General features: G+C 47.7%; 1 protein-coding gene across 1 annotated transcript in view; it reads right to left on the bottom strand.

The window, feature by feature from the left end:
• Positions 1–19,773, bottom strand: part of CFAP57 (cilia and flagella associated protein 57) — a 90,605-nt gene that overhangs the window by 11,978 nt on the left and 58,854 nt on the right. The window contains exon 20 of the mRNA XM_040360866.1: positions 18,084–18,218. Within this exon, the coding sequence (XP_040216800.1) occupies positions 18,084–18,218 (135 nt within the window). The remainder of the gene's footprint in view (positions 1–18,083; positions 18,219–19,773) is intronic.

Raw genomic sequence — 19,773 nt, 5'->3', positions numbered from 1 at the left:
TCCTGAAATGCAGGAGCCCCTTCCACAGGCAATGTGGTGGCCTTGCGCAGTCTGGACACAGGGGGGTCCACTGGCGGAGGAGAGACCTACTTTTTTTTTTTTTTAAAGCCCCCCTCAAGGGGGTAACGGGTTGCAAAGTTTTTTGCGGTGCATCCCATTCCTTGTATAACATATAGTCCAAATAAGGAACACAAGGAAACACTTCAGCGATGCGTGGTAGTCTGCTGGTACTGACACGGAGGTGTCTCCGCCACATCCTCAATTTTTAGAGCCTCACGCACCGCAGAAACAAGAGCTCCAACAAATTCTTGCCAGCAACTGACTGCAGCAGAGTCATCCTCACTATCCATAAGGGTTAAAACCCGCAGCCTCTGACATAACAGAACCAGAAAAAAACAGCGATTCTGTGTCATCCCCAGAAGCAGGCTTCAGGGAGGGGGCGCTTTTTTACCCCCCATCCGGGCACTAGCTGCTTCAAACCTGGCAAGAAACCCAGGACAGCCAACATAACAGATGTGGCAGGGGGAGGGGCGTTAAGGGTTAACTCAGGCATAGCTTGAGTTCCATAGTGTCAGCGCTGAGTCACCCACCCTGCAAGGCAGGACAAAAAAAAAAACACTGGTCACCTCCTTGCTGCTATTGCAGAGCATGGGGGCCCCCGGTATTTACCACCCCACCCAGCTGCAGAGGGAGCTGAAAAACCTCAGGTGTGCTCTGATGTGCTGACTGTGATGTGTATTCACCTCATGGAAGATTCACAGCACTAAAACTGTAACAGCACTAAAACTGACCAGAGGCTGTGCCGAGTCATCTCAGGGAAGAATCACATTGTTACCAAGGAGATTTCCAAGATGGCCACCATCTGAGGTAAAAATTACCTCATAGAACACAGCAGCACTGACTGCTTTGTCTGTTACCTCAGAAAAGAATCACAGCGTTACCAAGGAGATTTCCAAGACGGCCGCTGTCTGAGGTAAAAATTACCTCATAGAACACAGCAGCACTGACTGCTTTGTCTGTTACCTCAGAAAAGAATCACAGCGTTACCAAGGAGATTTCCAAGACGGCCGCTGTCTGAGGTAAAAATTACCTCATAGAACACAGCAGCACACAGCAGCACCCCCCAGAGTAACAACACAGTCCCCCTAACAACACACGGGCCCCGGTGGTAACAAAGAAAACCCAGGAGGCCCCCCTTCACAGCCACTACCCAGTCAGGGGAAGGAGGGAGAGGAAAGCAGGGCGGACCCTCAGTCGACCTCCCCAGGGAAACCACCAGCCAGACCACTTACCTGAGTAAGGGGCCACTACTTACCTGTCCTGCGACTACCCGGCTGGAGGTATCCCAGACAGAACCAACGTCCGTAAACGGCATGGCTGTCGGCCAGACACACTGTGACAAAGCCATAGAGACCGGTCATATATGTGCCCTAGAACCAAAGTTCCCCGGCCGCCCCTGGAGCAATGGGGCCTGTCGTGGACGTCCCAAAGCTGAGCTGAGGGCCGGCACACGCTCGAAGGCCGAACATGGGGGGACTACAAGGGTCGAGGACCCAGCCTGTCACCCAGTCGGCTGTTGATAGAAGAATCGCAGGATTCAAAAATGCAGGAACAAAATAAAAAAAGCGAGAAAAAAATCGCCAGAAAAAAACTCCAGAGTCCAGGAACTCCAGAGATAGCCTTGACCTCCTGTCGTTAGGCAGAAAACAAACTGAGGCTGCTAAAGCAGGGTGTGGGTTATGCCTGGGGAGCCACGCCCCCTGGGAGGAGCGGCATTAAGGAAAGTTTTTAACACCTTAAGTGCTGTAGAATTCTGCCTAAATCTCCTGGTAGGAAGAAGCATAACCCTAAGGTCAATGAAGGCTGTGTCCGTCTATGAACGAAAGAGAAAACAGAGGGAAGAGGAGGTGAGATAGTTCTTGGCAGCAGCAACCCCCCTCCCAGTTCTCAATGTCATTTTGTCATTTTCGGCAGCAGCACCCCCCAATGCTCAATGTTATTTTGGGCAGCAACACCAACCCCCCCCCCCCCCCCCCCCGCTTCTCAGTGTCCTGCTGAAAAAGTCCTCTGGCGAATAATGTCCCCCCTGTACTGCGCAGGCGGGGGCGGCATTGAAGGACCTGGCCTTGGGACGGCAAAGGTAGTAAATCCGGGCCTGCATACAGGGTAGGCAGAAGAGGTGGCCATCTTGGGTGCTTCAGCGCGAGTTCAGTGGAGTGCAAAAAGGGCTGGGCCTGTGACTTATCCTTCTAAAATAGTTCACTACTCATGGGTGGAAAGGAGTGCACGTGTTCCTTTTTGCCTTGTGTGCTAAAGGACCTTGACCCAGCACTGTGAACAGGCTAGAAGGGCACCTGCATTGGCAAAGAAGTCAGTTAAATCCATAGAAATGTTTGTGAGCTGGATCAATGGCTCTATTCCAGATCGAATGTCAGGAAACGAATACGGCTAGTGCTCATTCCCATGCAGCCAATGCTCGTGCACAAGTACCAGCACACAGACGAGGGCGGGCTAGCATCCCATATTCACTGACACGTCGGCGCATCTGTGTGCTCCAGTGTGCATCAGAGCACACGTCCACATGCATTGGCACCAGGCCTGCATGGGGGCCGGACGCAGGGATGGGGGGTAGGCCCCCGAACACCCTTAATGGACAGGCCACCCCCCCACCCATACATCTGTCCGGATGCATGAATTCCAATGAAGGGGGTGTTTTTTCTAAGCACGTGATTAGAGCCAGAGGCTCTAATAGCCTTCAAAAAAGGGTGGGCTCGGGTCGCAGGGCACTGTGAACCGAGCCCACCCAGTTGTGTGACAATAGCGAATTATTATTTACTATTTTCACAGTGATTCTCCTCCCAGACGATCAGAAAGCAGGTCTAAGACCTGTTTCACGATTAGCCAAAAGCAGAAGCATCCTGATTGGCCACAGAGGGGGAAGGAGGAGCCGAAAGCTGCCGTGATGCCTGCGGAGGAAAGAAGGGGAAGCCATCCGTGATGCCCACCGCCTGTTGCCCGGGTGAAGTGATGCCCGCCATAGATAGGGTAAGTGCTTCGTTTGCCGCCCCCCCCCCAAAAAAAAAATTGCCACCGTTTGCCACCTATTGGCGCCAAGCAGCCTGTTTAAAGCGGAGTTCCACTCTAAAGTGGAACTTCCGCTTCTCTGATTCCCCCCCCCCCTCCGGTGCCACAAATGGCACCTTTAGAGGGGGAGGGGGGGGCAGGATACCTGTCTTTAAAGCGGAGGTTCACCCCCAAAAACATTTTTTAACATGACATTCAGCCGAGTTGCCGAAAGAAGTGGAACGTCGGTGCGCAGGCGCCGTAAAGAGCCGACTCGCAGTCCGGCTTCTTTCGGCAACTTGTGACGCGCAACTCGTGACGTGCTGTCGGAAGGATGTCAATGAATTAGGAACGCCCAGTCCCGCACATTACATAGCCGGAAGCGGCGGTGAAAATACGGTATGTACGGCACTGAAATAAAAAAAAACAGGCGATTGTCATTATGACAACTCGGCTGAATGTCATGTTAAAAAATTTATTTTGGGTGAACCCCCGCTTTAACAGCTATCCTTTCCCACTTCCGGGAGTCTCAGCCGCGGATATTGATGTCATGGCTGGGGCTCCCTCCTCCTCCTCCCTCCCCCGGTCAAAGGGCTAGTAGAAGACAGGAGCGGTGCCTCACGCATGCGCATAAGGGTTCCCGCCGTGAAGCCGAAAGGCTACACTGCCAGGTACCCTTCCCCGCAATGGCGGCGGCAGCACCCGACTGGTGATGGAAACATCAAGGGACTCCAGGACAGGTAAGTGTCCTAATATAAAAAAAAATTGGGGGCGGAACACCGCTTTAAAGGAGGTGTGTGCTAATCGCTGGATGTTTTTCAGCTTTCCCATGATCTGTGTTCATGCTTTTTTGAACTGGTCTTTTGTTGCTGACCTGTCTCATTCCTGACCTTGCTCTGTGGATTTTGGATGCCGACCTTGGCTTGCCTCTGATTATTCTCTGCTTGCTTCCTTGGTACTGACCTCAGCCTGCTACTGGCCCTTGCTCTGTCTGCTTCTCTGGTACTGACCTCAGCCTGCTTCCTGACCACAGCACTGCCTCGCCGTGTATGACCTTGACTACATCTCTGCCTTGGCAATCTCCTACTACCAAGCTACCAGCACCTGTGCTTCTTTGAGCCTTGTTCCTCTGTCATCACATTCAGGGGTGCTCGGTCCAAAGTTGCAAGGGAAGCCCAATCGTTAACTTGGCCTCCAACAAAGGCACGTGACAGAGAATCTCTGCTGTAAACCAGTCCAGTTGGCCACAGAAGTATGCCTGCCATCCTAAAAGGATAGAGCCTCCCCAAAATTTCTGGTTTCTTATACACTATATGCCAAAAGTGTGTGGCCACTTGACTATCACATCTGTATGAAAGTATTGGGCATCCCATTCCCAAACCATGGGTATTAACCTGGAGCTTCTCTTCCTTTGTGGCGATAACACATTCTCCACTCTTCTGGAAAGACTTTCCACAAGATTTTGGAGTGTCTGTGCTCATTTGTGAGGCCAGGAACTGATGTTGAATGAGAAGACCTGGCTTAAAAATTATCCTTCCAATTTATTCCAAATATGTTCAGTGGAGTTGAGGTCACGGCTCTGTGTAGGACACTCAAGTTCTTCCACAACCAACCCATCAAACCTTTCTTTTATTCAGCTGGAATAAAAAATGACCTTCAAACTGTTACCACAAGGGTGGAAGAGCACAATTGTCTAAAATCTCTTTGTATGATGTAGTATTATCATTACCATTCACTGAAAACACCTGAACGCAATCATCGGGAGGGGGGGGGGTCTATCTTAAGGTGACCAGATTTTTTAAACACTGTGGTTCACAGTTTAATTATATTACACCAATTATTAATAGTCGCATAGTTATGCGACTTTAGGTTGCGCATTATACACATTTTTCTTTCACATCATATTTACAGTTGTGCTCTAAATTATTCAACCCCCCCAATGCTGTAAAGGGTTTTAGGGAATTTAGTGTATTTGTAATTGTATTCAGAATGAAATCCTACAAGGACTTCTTAAAGAACCATATGCAACTAAAATGACATCAATTGGTTTTGTAATACAGTAGTAAATTTTGTGAATTCTTCATTTACACAATTATTCAACCCCTTAAAGACTACCACTCTGAAGAACAGAGGTTCATTGAAGTGTTTTCAATCAGGTATTGAAAACACCTGTGGATGTCAGGGAGCAGCAATAAAACCTAATAAGCACCAATTAGGCAGCTTTAAAATGACTGTGATACTCAGCTCCTTCTAGACATTTACTGGTGTGGTTACAAACATGGGGAAGTCAAGAAAATGGTCCGGGAAAACAAGAGAAGAGGTGATTACTCTTCACAGGAAGGACAAAGGCTATAAGAAGATTGCAAAGATGTTAAACATACCAAGAGACACCATAGGAAGCATCATTCTCAAATTCAAGCCAAAGGGCACTGTTGAAACGCTACCTGGTCGTGGCAGAAAGAAGATGCTGACTTCGACTGCTGTGCGCTACCTGAAGCGTAGAGTGGAGAAAAGTCCCTGTGTGACTGCTGAGGAACTGACAAAAGATTTGTCAGATGTGGGTACTGAAGTTTCTGCTCAGACAATACGGCGCACACTGCGTAATGAAGGCCTCCATGCCAGAACTCCCAGGCGCACCCCCTTGCTGTCTCCAAAGAATAAGAAGAGTCGACTGCAGTATGCCAAAATCATGTGGACAAACCACAGAAGTTTTGGGATTGTGTTCTGTGGACTGATGAAACAAAATTAGAAGTGTTTGGGCCCATGGATCAACGCTATGTTTGGAGGAGGAAGAACAAGGCCTATGATGAAAAGAACACCTTGCCTACTGTGAAGCATGGCGGGGGGTCAATCATGCTTTGGGGCTGTTTTGCTTCTGCAGGTACAGGGAAGATTCAGCGTGTGCAAGGTACCATGAATTCTCTTCAGTAACAGGAGATAGTGGATAACAATGTGATGCAGTCCGTCACAAACCTGAGGCTTGGGAGATGTTGGACCTTTCAACAGGACAATGATCCCAAGCATACCTCCAAGTCCACTAGAGCATGGTTGCAGATTAAAGGCTGGAACATTTTGGAGTGGCCATCGCAGTCACCAGACTTAAATCCGATTGAGAACCTCTGGTGGGACTTAGACCCCATTCACATCTGAGCGACAGCCGCGTTCGCGTGTAGCGGCGTATTTTGCCGCGAGTACAAAACTTTCACTTTTTTTTTTTTTTTCTCAAAGTCTTCCCATTGCTGTCAATGAGAAAACGCCTATGTCGCCTGAAAAAAAGGGTCCGGGACTTTTTTTCAGGCGACAGGCGTTCGGCGTCTATGAGATGTGAACCATCTCCATAGACAGCAATGGGAATTCTCCCCTCGAGCGACAGAAGCGTCCGGCGTCGGGCGTTTTGTCGCTCAGGTGTGAATGCAGCCTTAAAGCAAGCAGTTGCAGTGCGCAAGCCTAAGAATGTGACTGAACTGGAGGCTTTTGCCCATGACGAATGGGCGAAGATACCCGTAGATCGCTGCAAGACACTTGTGTCAAGCTATGCTTCAAGTTTAAAAGCTGTTATAACTGTAAAAGGATGTTGTACTAAGTACTAAGATTGAATGTCAATTGGGGGTTGAATAAAACTGATAATGATGTGAGCACAGAAAAGACATTTGTGGTTATTTCATTATAAATGTTATGTTATATTTGTCTGACCTACACGTGCCTCTTTGATTTAATTGTAAGCAGGATGACTGAATGATCAAAATCAATGTCAAACAGGCCAAAACAATCAATTTCAGTGGGTGTTGAATAATTTTGAATACAACTGTAGTTCTCTATTCGAACTATCATTTAATTGCAGCACCATTTACTCATTTTATTATCACTATTTTCAGGCTTCTCATTAGATTGTGGGTTTGATTCATCACACCTGTGATGTGTGCGCTGGATCTCTGTATTTAGCTGCATTTCATTATCATTATTTGGGTTAGCGCGGTTTACATCTTTTACATTATACCGTCGAATACGTCTTTACTCGCTGCTCCCATTATTATTGATTTAATTTTTTGTCCTCCATATCGATCGGTGAGGAATACACCCTGTTGAAACCAATTGATATCTTTGATTACTGCAAAAACAGAGGGGTAGTTTCAGGTAGATTTGCGCAGTTTTTACGGAGGCGCAGCGCACCGTTTTGCCGCTGCGCTGCTCCGTGAACCTGCGCTACCCTTGATTCACGGAGCAGCAGCTCCGTAAATTGCGTGGGCGCTCCGGCAAAATGCCCGTCGTAAGCGCGCGCAATTTAAATGATCCCGTAGGGGGCGTGGATCATGCGTAGTGTGCATGCTCCATCGGGAAACTTTCCCAACGTGCATTGCGGTAAATGACGTCGCTTCATTTGCTTCAAAGTGAACGTGAATGGCGTCCAGCGCAAACGACGTAAATTTCAAATTTCGCAACGCGGGAACGACGGGTATACGTAGCATTGGCTGCCCCTGCTAATAGCAGGGGCAGCCTTACGCAAAAACCGACGTACGCAAACGACGTAAACTGCGTACGCAGGGCTCGCGTAGGGTTATGAATCGGCGTTAGTATGCAATTTGCATACTATACGCTGACCACAACGGGAACGCCACCTAGCAGCCTGCGTAAGAATGCAGCCTAAGATATGACGGCATAAGGAGCCTTATGCCAGTCATATATTAGGCTGCAGTCGGCGTATCGAGGTTCCTGAATCAGGAGCATTCGATACGCCGGGGCAAGTAAGCAATTGCGCTGCGTAACTATGGTTACGCAGGCGCAATTGCTCTTTGAATCTACCCCAGAGTAATTAACCCCGATGAGGTTTTTGACCAATCTGGAAACAGATGGAATCAGAGGGATTTTTATGAGGCTGAAAAATGTCCTCATAGCGGAGTTACACGCCACCTGGGATATAGTCTTCTTGGAACGATACGTTAAAGAGAAGATGATCCCTAGAAGTTTAAGGTGGCATGTGTACCCAGACAAAGGAGATGCGGAAATCGGGGAATGGTTCCTCTATTTTAATGGGGTTGGGCTATCTTTCCTAGAATTTCTGTTATCTAAGAAAAGAAATAAGGTGGCCAAATTGCAACAAGAAATAAATGATATAAAAGAGAAACTCATTCCAATGAGTAAAGCTATGCTAATTAGCCCGGCGTAAGGGCGCCTAATGTAAATGATCCCGCCGGGGGCGGGAATCATTTAAATTAGGCGCGCTCCCGCGCCGAGCGAACAGCGCATGCTCCATCGGGAAACTTTCCCGACGTGCATTGCGGCAAATGACGTCGCAAGGACGTCATTTGCTTCTAAGTGAACGTGAATGGCGTCCAGCGCCATTCACGAATCACTTACGTAAACGACGTGAAATTTAAATTTCACGAGCGGGAAGGGCGGCTATACTTTAGCATTGGCTGCCCCTACTATTAGCAGGAGCAACCTTGCGCTAAAGTCGCCGTACGGAAACTCCGTACCTTGCGTGCGCAGGGCCCGCGCAACTTTTGTGAATCGGTGGTAGTATGCAATTTGCATACTATACGCCGATCACAATGGCCGCGCCCCCTATCGGCCAACGCAAGAATGCAGCCTGGGATGTGAAGGCATAAGGAGGCTTATGTCTGTCATATCCTAGGCTGCAGTCCGCGTAGCGATGTTCCTGAATCAGGGGCATTCGCTACGCGGGAGCAAAACAGCTATTGCGCCGCGCAACCTATGGTTGCACGGGCGCAATAGCTTCTTGAATCTGGGCCAATGCCTAAAGCTTTGTGGATCTCCGTAAGTACTAATTTGCATACGCAAGGAGGGATTTCGACTCGAAATGCCCCCAGCGGCGGATGCGGTACTGCATCCGAAGATTCAACAGCGTAACTAAATTACGGATGTCGGATCTTCTGCCTAACTTGGGAAAAATCCTTTTGAGGATCGCTCCCAAAGTTAGGCACAGAGATACGCAGGCGGAACAGCAGTTCCGCCTGCGTATCTCTTTGGTGGATTTGGCCCTTAGTACTTCAGGAAATATTACAAGTAAAGTTTAAGAAGGAAAGAAAGAAGATTTCTGAAGAAGGAATTTACTCTCTCTGTGAAAGAAAGAATTGGGTCATTAGACCCGCCGACAAAGGTGGGGGGGGGGGTATCGTGGTGTTAAAAAAGGACTATTTTGAGGAAATGAATCTCCTTTTGACCGATAGGGGTACATATACGGTTTTACCACAAGACCCTGTGAACAAGTATAAAAAATCCTTAAATAGGATAGTTCGAGAGGGACACCGAAAAGGGATCATTAACAACAAGGAATTGGATTTTTTGGTCCCCTTGGTCCCATGCACCCCTATAATATATTACATTCCAAAAATTCATAAGAACCCCAATAAACCCCCTGGCCGCCCGATAGTAAGCGGGATTAATTCCCTCACATCGAGAGTCGGCAAGTTTGTCGATGTCTTTTTACAACCTCTAGTAACCAAAACTCCTGCGTACCTTAAAGACTCTACTCAGATGATTAGGGAAATGTCGGAGCTCACTGTAGATGAAGACGTCCTATTGGTTACAGCGGATGTCTCGTCACTGAATACTATAATACCTCACGATTTAGGATACAAAGCAGCAGAGTTTTTTCTTAAAAAAGACCTCGCTATGAAAACCTCTACGTTGGAATTTGTTCTAAAGTTATTGGGGTAGATTCAGGTACGGGCGCGCACTACTACGGAGGCGCAGCGTACCGTTTTTACGCTACGCCTCCGTAAATTACTTGAGCTACGCTTCATTCACGAAGCATTTGCTCTGTAATTTGCGGGGGCGTTTCGTAAAAGTGGAAGGCGTAAGCGCGCGTAATTTAAATGATCCCGTAGGGGGCGTGGATCATTTAAATTAGGCACGTTCCCGCGCCGAACGTGGTGCGCATGCTCCGTCAGGAAACTTTCCCGACGTGCATTGCGGTAAATGACGTCGCAAGGACGTCATTTGCTTCAACGGGAACGTAAATGGCGTCCAGCGCCATTCACGATCCACGTACGCAAACGACGCAAATTTCGAAAAACGCGGGAACAACGTCCATACTTAGCATTGGCTGCGCCTCCTAATAGCAGGAGCAGCCTTACGACGGAAGCGCCGTACGCAAACGACGTAAAACTCGAACGCCGGGCACGCGTACGTTTGTGAATCGGCGTGAGTATGCAATTTGCATACTCTACGCTGACCACTACGGGTACGCCACCTAGCGGCCAGCGGCAGAATGCAGCCTAAGATACGACGGCATAAGAGCCTTATGCCAGTCATATCTTAGGCTACAGTCGGCGTATCGAGCTTTCTGAATACAGAAAGTCGATACGCCGGCGCTACTTAGCAATTACGCTGCGTATCTATGGATACACAGGCGTAATTGCTACCTGAATCTACCCCATTGTGTTTTGCGATGGAACACAACTATTTTTTCTACAATGGTCAATTTTACCTACAGAGCACGGGTGTGGCGATGGGGGTCAAATTTGCCCCCAGCCTGGCGGGCCTATTCATGGCATTATGGGAACATGACAGACGCTTCGCCTTGGCTGAACCACGCCTCCTCCTATGGCCTCGTTATATTGATGACGCCTTTTTCCTATGGAAGGGGGATGTAGGGTCACTGTGTGAATTTATGACTGTTCTAAATTACAATGATTGGGGCATCAAGTTTACTTTTGAAAGCAGCAGCTCTTCGGTTAGTTTTTTGGATCTGGTTATTTTCAGAACAGGGTACCCTTCTGTCAAAAACTTTTTTTAAAAACACAGACAGAAATGGGTATATACCCACAGACAGTGGACACCATCCCACCTGGCTGAGAGCAATCCCTAAGGGACAGTTTTTACGGATGAGACGTAATTGTTCACATCTGGAAGACTACCACACGCAGGCCATGGTCCTGAAACAACGCTTCCTAGAAAAAGGATATAAACCATCTAAACTGGAGAAAGAATTGCAGGCTGAAGCCTCTTTGGACCGATCAACTTTACTAGTGCCCAAGACCAAAAAGGAAATTAATACACAGAATGAGTTACAATGGTCTTTTTTGACCACTTTTTCTTCACACTTTTGGTGGGTAACCAAGATTAGACGGAAACATTGGCTTATTTTGAAGTGTGATAAGATTTTGGGCCCTTCCCTACCTGAGTGTCCCAAGATTCTTTTCAGGAGGAATCAAAATCTTAAGGATCTGATAGCACCCAGCGTGGTGGATCCCCCTCCTAAAATCCAAATGTTTGGGAATCTCAAGGGATTCTTCCCTTGCAAAAAATGCAAAGTTTGTTCCTCATCACAGACCATCAAAACCTCTACCTTCATTTCCAATACCACCTCAGTAGAACATCAAATTACAGGTTTCATTACCTGCAGTACTATTGGGGTGATATACCTTCTGGCCTGACCTTGTGGCCTACAGTACATCGGGAGGCTCTAAATATTAGGATAGGAGAACATTTGTCCCGGATACGTAGTGGCTTCACTAAACATAGTGTCTCAGCACATTTTCGTAAGTGTCACAACCGGGACCCATCTGTACTTAGGGTGGTAGGCATTGAGAAGTACACCCCCCATTGGAGGGGCAGTGACCTTACACGCCATATCTCCCGGAGAGAGACCCGTTTGATTTATGATGTCAAATGTTTCAGCCCGTGGGGCTTAAATATTGAATGGGACATCAACTGTTACATTGATAACAGTTGATGTCACCCGGTATTTGGGTTTCCCCTCCCCCCTTTTTTGTTGTTTCTTCCCCCCCATTGTCCCTTCCTCCCTTGCATTTCACCTGTCTCTCTTATACACAGTAGGGAGTCTTTTTCCATTGTGTACATTACCATACATATTGATTTTTTACCCAGCAAGACTTGGGAGAAAGCAGGTTGTGTGTAGGAATGCAACGTTATGACAAAGACTGTTGTGTTTTTTTTAGTAATGTAATTTTTTAGTAATGTAATTTTTAAGTTTGAGTGAATTTTTAGCCCTCTTTTTTGCACACGGACTAGTGCCTTGTGGGGTGCCCCCGGAAATATTAAATATTTTTCTTTGATTAACTGTTCGATCAAAACATTTTTGCACCTGGATTGGTACTAGCAGATATTGGCTATTTGGCTGTGTGCACATTGCTCACAATTCCCTGCCATATGGTAATCACAGCATGTCTTTATGTTTTATGGGGGTAATCCACAAACATCCGGCGTAACCTAAATTTTCCCATTTAAGTTACACTGCCTTAAAATTTCTACCTAAGTGCCCAATCCACAAAGCACTTACCTAGAAATTTTTGGCTGTGTAACTTAAATTCCCGACGTGCATAGCGCGAAATTACGTTACGCCAAGCTTTGTGGATCGCGACGGGTCAATAAAGTTGCGTCGAAAAAAAAAAAAAAAGATACGCCGAAAAAAAAAAAATTCAAAACAAAAAAAATCGCGTCGCTGGACAGAAGGGTCTGCTTTTACATGGTGTAAACAGTTTACACTTTGTAAAAGCAGCCCTAATTTTGCGTTTGCAAACTAAAACTTACGGAGAAAAAACGAAGCTGAAAAGCTTCGTGGATCTCCGTAAGTGCTCATTTGCATACCCGAGGCGGCATTTCGACACGAAATGCCCCCAGCGGCGGATGCGGTACTGCATCCTAAGATCCGGCAGTGTAATTCCCTTACACATGCCGGATCTTCTGCCTAACTATGGAAAACTGATTCTGTGGATCAGTTCCAAAGATAGAAACAGGGATACGACGGCGTATCCCTTTTGAGGATCTGGCCCTATATTTTTATATTTCCATGTAGGACGTGTCAAAGTCCCTTTTTTAACCATATTTTATTATATAAAGTTTTTTATAAAATTTTTATATTTTAAGTTACCGTATTTATCGCGGTATAACGCGCTCCCGCGTATACCGCGCACCCCTAAAGTGGCCCCCAATCCTGTGGAAATTTTTTTTTTTTGTACTTACAGTTTTGGTGTCTTGCGCGGCGTCCATCGGCGGCCTCGTCGGGTCCGGCGTCGTCCTGCGGCTTCGGGTGTCCTTCTGCGGCTTCGGGTGTCCTTCTGCGGCGGGTCCGGTGTCCTCTTCGGCGGGTCCGGCGTCCTTCTGCGGCGCCCTCGCGTCCTCCCCGCTCGTTTCCCGCGCCGAGTTTGAATACTGCGCCGACATATACAGAGCGCAGTACACTCGTGTATTGTCGGCAATGCTCGGCTACCCGCGCTGACGTGCTGTACGTCCATGACGTGAGCGCGGAAGGAGCCGAGACTGGCCGACTATACCCGAGTGTACTACGCTCGGTATATGTCGGCGCAGTATTCAAAACTCGGCGCGGGAAAGCAGGTATCGGCGTATACCGCGCACCCACGATTTTGCCCTGATTTTCAGGGCAAAAAAGTGCGCGGATACGCCGATAAATACGGTTACTATATAATAAACTGTTAATGAGTACTTGTGTCTGTGGAACGGTCTGCTGTAATTATAGCAGAGGTTTCACCACATGGCAGTTTTTGCGATTTCATGAAATGGATGACAATGGACCAGCACTCATTATTTGCTTGTTTCCTGTGTCACGGTTCCTGCCAGGATATTTAAACGGTGTTGCATGTCTGACCTGTCAGCCTCCTTTCCCAGTAGATGCTTCTTATGGAGAAACGCTGCGTCGGGTGGAGCTGAGAATTCAGACATTACACACACCTGAGTGTGTTCGCTTGTTTGTTTCCTTGAATTTGTTTTGTAACTTTGTATGCCAAGTTACCTGCTCAGCAATAAAAGAGCAAGTTCTTTTCTACTACACCATGAAGCTTTTTTTCTTTTTTTGCAACATTACATTTATTGCTTACTGAGAAATCCCTCTATCGAGAGGTGAGTGGACATCCAGGGCTGCAGGATCCCGGCGATCAATCCTTAAGGGTGAAATCTTGGTGGAGAGGTTGGAGCCAGAGGATCCATTTGCTTTGTGATGAGCCCATTTTCATCTGAGTTGCGGTAAGTGGCCACCTTATACATATATAGGAAAAGTGTCAACTTTTTTGAAGATTTGTAATGGAATATCTGCAATCCAGCTGACAGAGCGGTGCATCCATCACGGACTTTATCTCCTAGCTTTTTTGCACTTTTTTTGTCACATTCGCTTATTTGGACTATTTTTCCCCTTTTTGTATTGATTTATGTCAGTGGTTCTCAACCTTTCTAGTGCCATGACCCCTTGAATAAATTTCCCAAGTTGTGGGGACCCCCAACAATAAATTATTTTCGTAGCATGGGTTGTCAGCACCCAAGGTAAGACAAGTAGTTTGCACCCCTAACCCCCAGATATTTAGCGCTCCCCGAGTCTCTTCCACCCGTACAGTATTAACACCCCTTGTGGTACATTTTACCATGTACCACTCTCTCTCTCTTTGTTCTCCTTTCTTTCCCTTTTTATCTCTCTCTATCCTAATTTCTTGACCCCCCCATCCCTCTCTAGCCGCCTTTCTTGTTCTTTCTCTTATTCTTTCTCTCCTTTTTCTTTGTTCCTCCCCTTCTATTCCTCTCCCTTCCATGTATTCTCTATTTTTATTCCTTCTCTTACTCCCTATTGGGGGGGGGGGGGGAGGGTGGCAGTACTGGTGGTAAGTTGGGATCAGTGGCAGCACTGGGGGGGGAGTTCTGATCAGCCAACTTAGGTGCTCTTGATCAAAGTCATCTGCTGATCTGAGTAGTGGGGACCTTTAATGGCAACTATAATCACAGGTAGTGTTATTCACTGTGTCTCTGGCTTCACTTTGTCTCTGACTTTGCGGTGTCTCGCAGCAGTGACACCTATGCTGAAATCAGGAGATGGTGTCTCCAGCCCCTCCCTCTTCACATTCCATACCACTCAGCTGACCTTGAGTAGGTGGCCGCGGGCTCCAGGGATAGTCCTGCTGGGCGGCCGCGTGAAGCCTGGGAGAGCGGTGCAAGCTTCAGGAACAGCCAAGGATTTGGGGACCCCTGGCAAATTGTCATTCGACCCCCAAAGGGGTCCCGACCCCCAGGTTGAGAACCACTGATTTATGTGATCCTTTCACATGCAAGGTGTTGGTAGTTAACTATTTCACTTATAGTAAACACTGTGGTTCACAGTTTAATTATATTACACCAATTATTAATAGTCGCATAGTTATGCGACTTTAGGTTGCGCATTATACACATTTTTCTTTCTCATTATGACAACTCGGCTGAATGTCATGTTAAAAAATTTGGGTGAACCCCCGCTTTAACAGGTATCCTTTCCCACTTCCGGGAGTCTCAGCCGCGGATATTGATGTCATGGCTGGGGCTCCCTCCTCCTCCTCCCTCCCCCGGTCAAAGGGCTAGTAGAAGACAGGAGCGGTGCCTCACGCATGCGCATAAGGGTTCCCGCCGTGAAGCCGAAAGGCTACACTGCCAGGTACCCTTCACCGCAATGGCGGCGGCAGCACCCGACAGGTGATGGAAACATCAAGGGACTCCAGGACAGGTAAGTGTCCTAATATAAAAAAAAAATTGGGGGCGGAACACCGCTTTAAAGGAGGTGTGTGCTAATCGCTGGATGTTTTTCAGCTTTCCCATGATCTGTGTTCATGCTTTTGCGGACTGGTCTTTTGTTGCTGACCTGTCTCATTCCTGACCTTGCTCTGTGGATTTTGGATGCCGACCTTGGCTTGCCTCTGATTATTCTCTGCTTGCTTCCCTGGTACTGACCTCAGCCTGCTACTGACCCTTGCTCTGTCTGCTTCTCTGGTACTGACCTCAGCCTGCTTCCTGACCACAGCACTGCCTCGCCGTGTATGACCTTGACTACATCTCTGCCTTGGCAATCGCCTACTACCAAGCTACCAGAACCTGTGCTTCTTTGAGCCTTGTACCTCTGTCATCACAGTCAGGGGTGCTCGGTCCAAAGTTGCAAGGGAAGCCCAATCGTTAACTTGGCCTCCAACAAAGGCACGTGACAGAGAATCTCTGCTGTAAACCAGTCCAGTTGGCCACAGAAGTATGCCTGCCATCCTAAAAGGATAGAGCCTCCCCAAAATTTCTGGTTTCTTATACACTATATGCCAAAAGTGTGTGGCCACTTGACCATCACATCTGTATGAAAGTATTGGGCATCCCATTCCCAAACCATGGGTATTAACCTGGAGCTTCTCTTCCTTTGTGGCGATAACACATTCTCCACTCTTCTGGAAAGACTTTCCACAAGATTTTGGAGTGTCTGTGGGAATTTGTGCTCATTTGTGAGGCCAGGAACTGATGTTGAATGAGAAGACCTGGCTTAAAAATTATCCTTCCAATTTATTCCAAATATGTTCAGTGGAGTTGAGGTCACGGCTCTGTGTAGGACACTCAAGTTCTTCCACACCCAACCCATCAAACCTTTCTTTTATTCAGCTGGAATAAAAAATGACCTTCAAACTGTTACCACAAGGGTGGAAGAGCACAATTGTCTAAAATGTCTTTGTATGATGTAGTATTATAATTACCATTCACTGAAAACACCTGAACGCAATCATCGGGAGGGGGGGTCTATCTTAAGGTGACCAGATTTTTTAAATGAAATCCGGGGACATAATTTTTTTACTAGTAATGGCGGCAATCAGCGACTCTCTGCCCGTCGCCGCCGTCGCCCGCCTCACCGCCTGTCAAGTCTCACTCTCCGGGCCCCGGCTACTACTGGGTGGGGTGGAAGATCACTCCGCCAGGGAAGGCAAGGTGATAGGCAGGCGGCTGGCCCGGGACTTGAGCCAAGGCAGAAGAACATGCGAGTGGAGCTGGACGGTCATGCATGAAGAAATACTCCCTCCACTCCGACCAGCGCATGATCATGAGAAAGGGGCACAGATAATGGAAAGAAATAGACCCCCCTAAGCTAGTAGGAGCAGTGAAGCGGCGGAGATGGGGGGTGAAATTCAGAATTATTTTTTTTAAATCTAAACTGATTGTCTTTGAAATTGCCCCAGTCCCTGTTCAAATCCAATCCGGGGACAAATCCAATCCAGGGACAGTGTCCTCAATCCAGGGACAGTGTCCTCAATCCGGGGATGTCTGGTCACCCTAGTCTATATACTTTTGGGCTTAAAGTGTATATACCAGGAACTGGAGTGGAGAGATATCCCCAGTGGAACTTCCTACGCCATGACCACTATGGACTGTGTCAACAGGCTTTTGTTTGCTTTTAGGCCTCGTACACACGATAGGTTAACCAGAGGACAACGGTCTGATGGACCGTTTTCATCGGTCAAAACCGATCGTGTGTGGACCCCATAGGTTATTTAACCATAGGTTAAAAAAAGCCAACTTGCTTTAAATGTAACCTATGGACTCCTAACCGATGGGGAAAAAATTATCGTTAGTAGGCACAACCATCGGTTAAAAATCCACGCATGCTCAGAATCAAGTTGACGCATGCTTGGAAGCATTGAACTTCGTTTTTTTTCAGCACGTCGTTGTGTTTTACGTCACCGCGTTCTGACACGATCGTTTTTTTAACTGATGGTGTGTATGCACGACGGACCATCAGTCAGCTTCATCGGTTAACCTATGACAACGGTCCTTCAGACCGTTCTCATCGGATGGACTGATCGTGTGTACGAGGCTTAAGTGGGTTTTGCATTCTCATACAAGTACTATGGGAATTCAAAACCTGTGTGAAGAACGGCAATACAGGTCAGAAGCAGATCAACTGCAAGTCATAAGGAGATCAAATGCACCTGTCAATGGATTCTGAATGATCTTACAAGCATCTCAAACTGATGCCATCGGCACAAGCCCAAAGTGCATCAACACCGGCCTTTACAAAAGGTAAATGATAGTGTCACACTCCCTGCAAGATTTCCCATAATGCAGAGGGGGGGGGGGGGCAACACAAAGTGCAGAGAAGAGAATCTCTCTATTGCAGCCTCTGAGATATGGAGGTCACAACCATCTCCTCGGTAAACTCCCAATTTTGGCCGGAGTTTGCCACTAACAAGTGCCACCATTCACCATTTTTGTTTCTGATTTGTGATGGAGGCGAGGACATGGAAAAGCACATATAGACTCACTGCGTCGCTCTCCTGTACATATTTGGTGTACAGCTCCCGGATGCTGTCCTTCAGCTTTTTGGGTTCTTGAATTAATCCAACGCAGTTGTGCAGATCAGTCTTGAAACGTTTCACTTCGGCTTCGACATCACGAACCTGAAGGGATAAAAATTGCCCATTACTACAAAAAGAAAAGCTCCTCCCCCTCCTTACCTGCCCGGGAGGACTCCGATCTCCCCTCCTCCTCCCTCCCCTGTCCAAACCGGGGAGTGTTGAATGGCATTCATGTCACAGTGGCGGCTGTTGGGTTGTTCGTCTCCTCCGGCCATGCTCTCCTCTCTCCTCCTAGGCTTCCAATAGGATCGCCTGACGTTTTGGCCAACTGGGAAACGGGCCTCACGACCCACTTCCTGAGTTGCTGGGGAGGAGGGGTTTTGTGTGAAAATAGTGAATATTCATTCGCTATTGTCACAGAACTGGGTGGGCTCAAAGCGCAGTGCCCTGCGCCCCAAGACCACCCTTTTTTATACAAGGAACGCACTAGGGATGCGCTCCTTGGATAAGACTGACAGGCGTCTCAGCCAATCAGGTTGGCCGGTTCTGGCTACCAGTAACCTGATTGGCTGAGACGCCTGTCGGTCATTGAGGGCGGTAGAAGACATCGAGGGACGTGGATGGCTGACTCCAGTAAAGGTAAGTGCCGGGGGGGGGGGGGAAGGGGCACTTTACAGGGCACAGCGGCGACATCAATGGGCACAGTGACGACAATAGGCACAGTGGGGACAATGGGCACAGTGGGGACAATTAAAGGGCACAGCGGCGACAATTAAAGGGCACAGCGGCGACAATTAAAGGGCACAGCGGTGACAATTAAAGGGCACAGCGGTGACAATTGATGGCACAGTGGCTGTGTGTGATGGCATGGCACAGTGGCTGTGTTTGCTGGCATGGCACAGTGGTGACAATTGATGGCACAGTGGCTGCGTTTGATGGCATAGCACAGTGGCTGCATTTAATGGCATGGCACAGTGGTGCGAATTGATGGCACAGTGGCTGCGTTTGATGGCATGGCACAGTGGTGACAATTAATGGCACAGTGGCTGCATTTGATGGCATGGCACAGTGGTGACAATTGATGGCACAGTGGCTGCATTTGATGGGCACAGTGAGGCTGCAATTTTTTTTTTAGTTTGCGCCCCCCCAAAAATTTTGAGCACCAGCCGCCACTGGTTGGATCACTAGAGGAGGGGAGATTGAGGAAATGCTTCCTCCTGCTTGCAGTAGACTGATGACATAATCTAGGTCTAGGCAAAGTCACTGATTGGAGCTCAAGGACTGATTTTCAATTATAAAAGGTGGAGTGGTTGATACTGTTGCTGCACATTGTTACCTGTCGGGAATTTATTCTGTAAAATTATCGAAGGATCCACATTGACCTTCTACAAGCAGTAGTTCTACATTCTAGAGTTCCACCCTAATTACTGACAGCCATAGATCACTGCTCTTTGGTTGAGTTCACGGTGTTACTGGAAGGATGTGGTGTTATAACGGCTGGGAACCAATCAGTGTGTAGCATCTAGTCATGTGACTACTGAATTATTTGCATGTCTCCAAAAGGAGGAAACTCGTCAAACGGCCCAGAATGACAAGGTCAGCGTATAGAAAAGGTGTATTTATCTAATCAGATCAGTTCTCGGCTTCGCTCTTCATA

Source organism: Rana temporaria, chromosome 7, assembly GCF_905171775.1.
Source record: "Rana temporaria chromosome 7, aRanTem1.1, whole genome shotgun sequence".
Lineage (NCBI taxonomy): Eukaryota > Metazoa > Chordata > Amphibia > Anura > Ranidae > Rana > Rana temporaria.
This window is presented reverse-complemented; position numbering and strand designations above follow the sequence as displayed.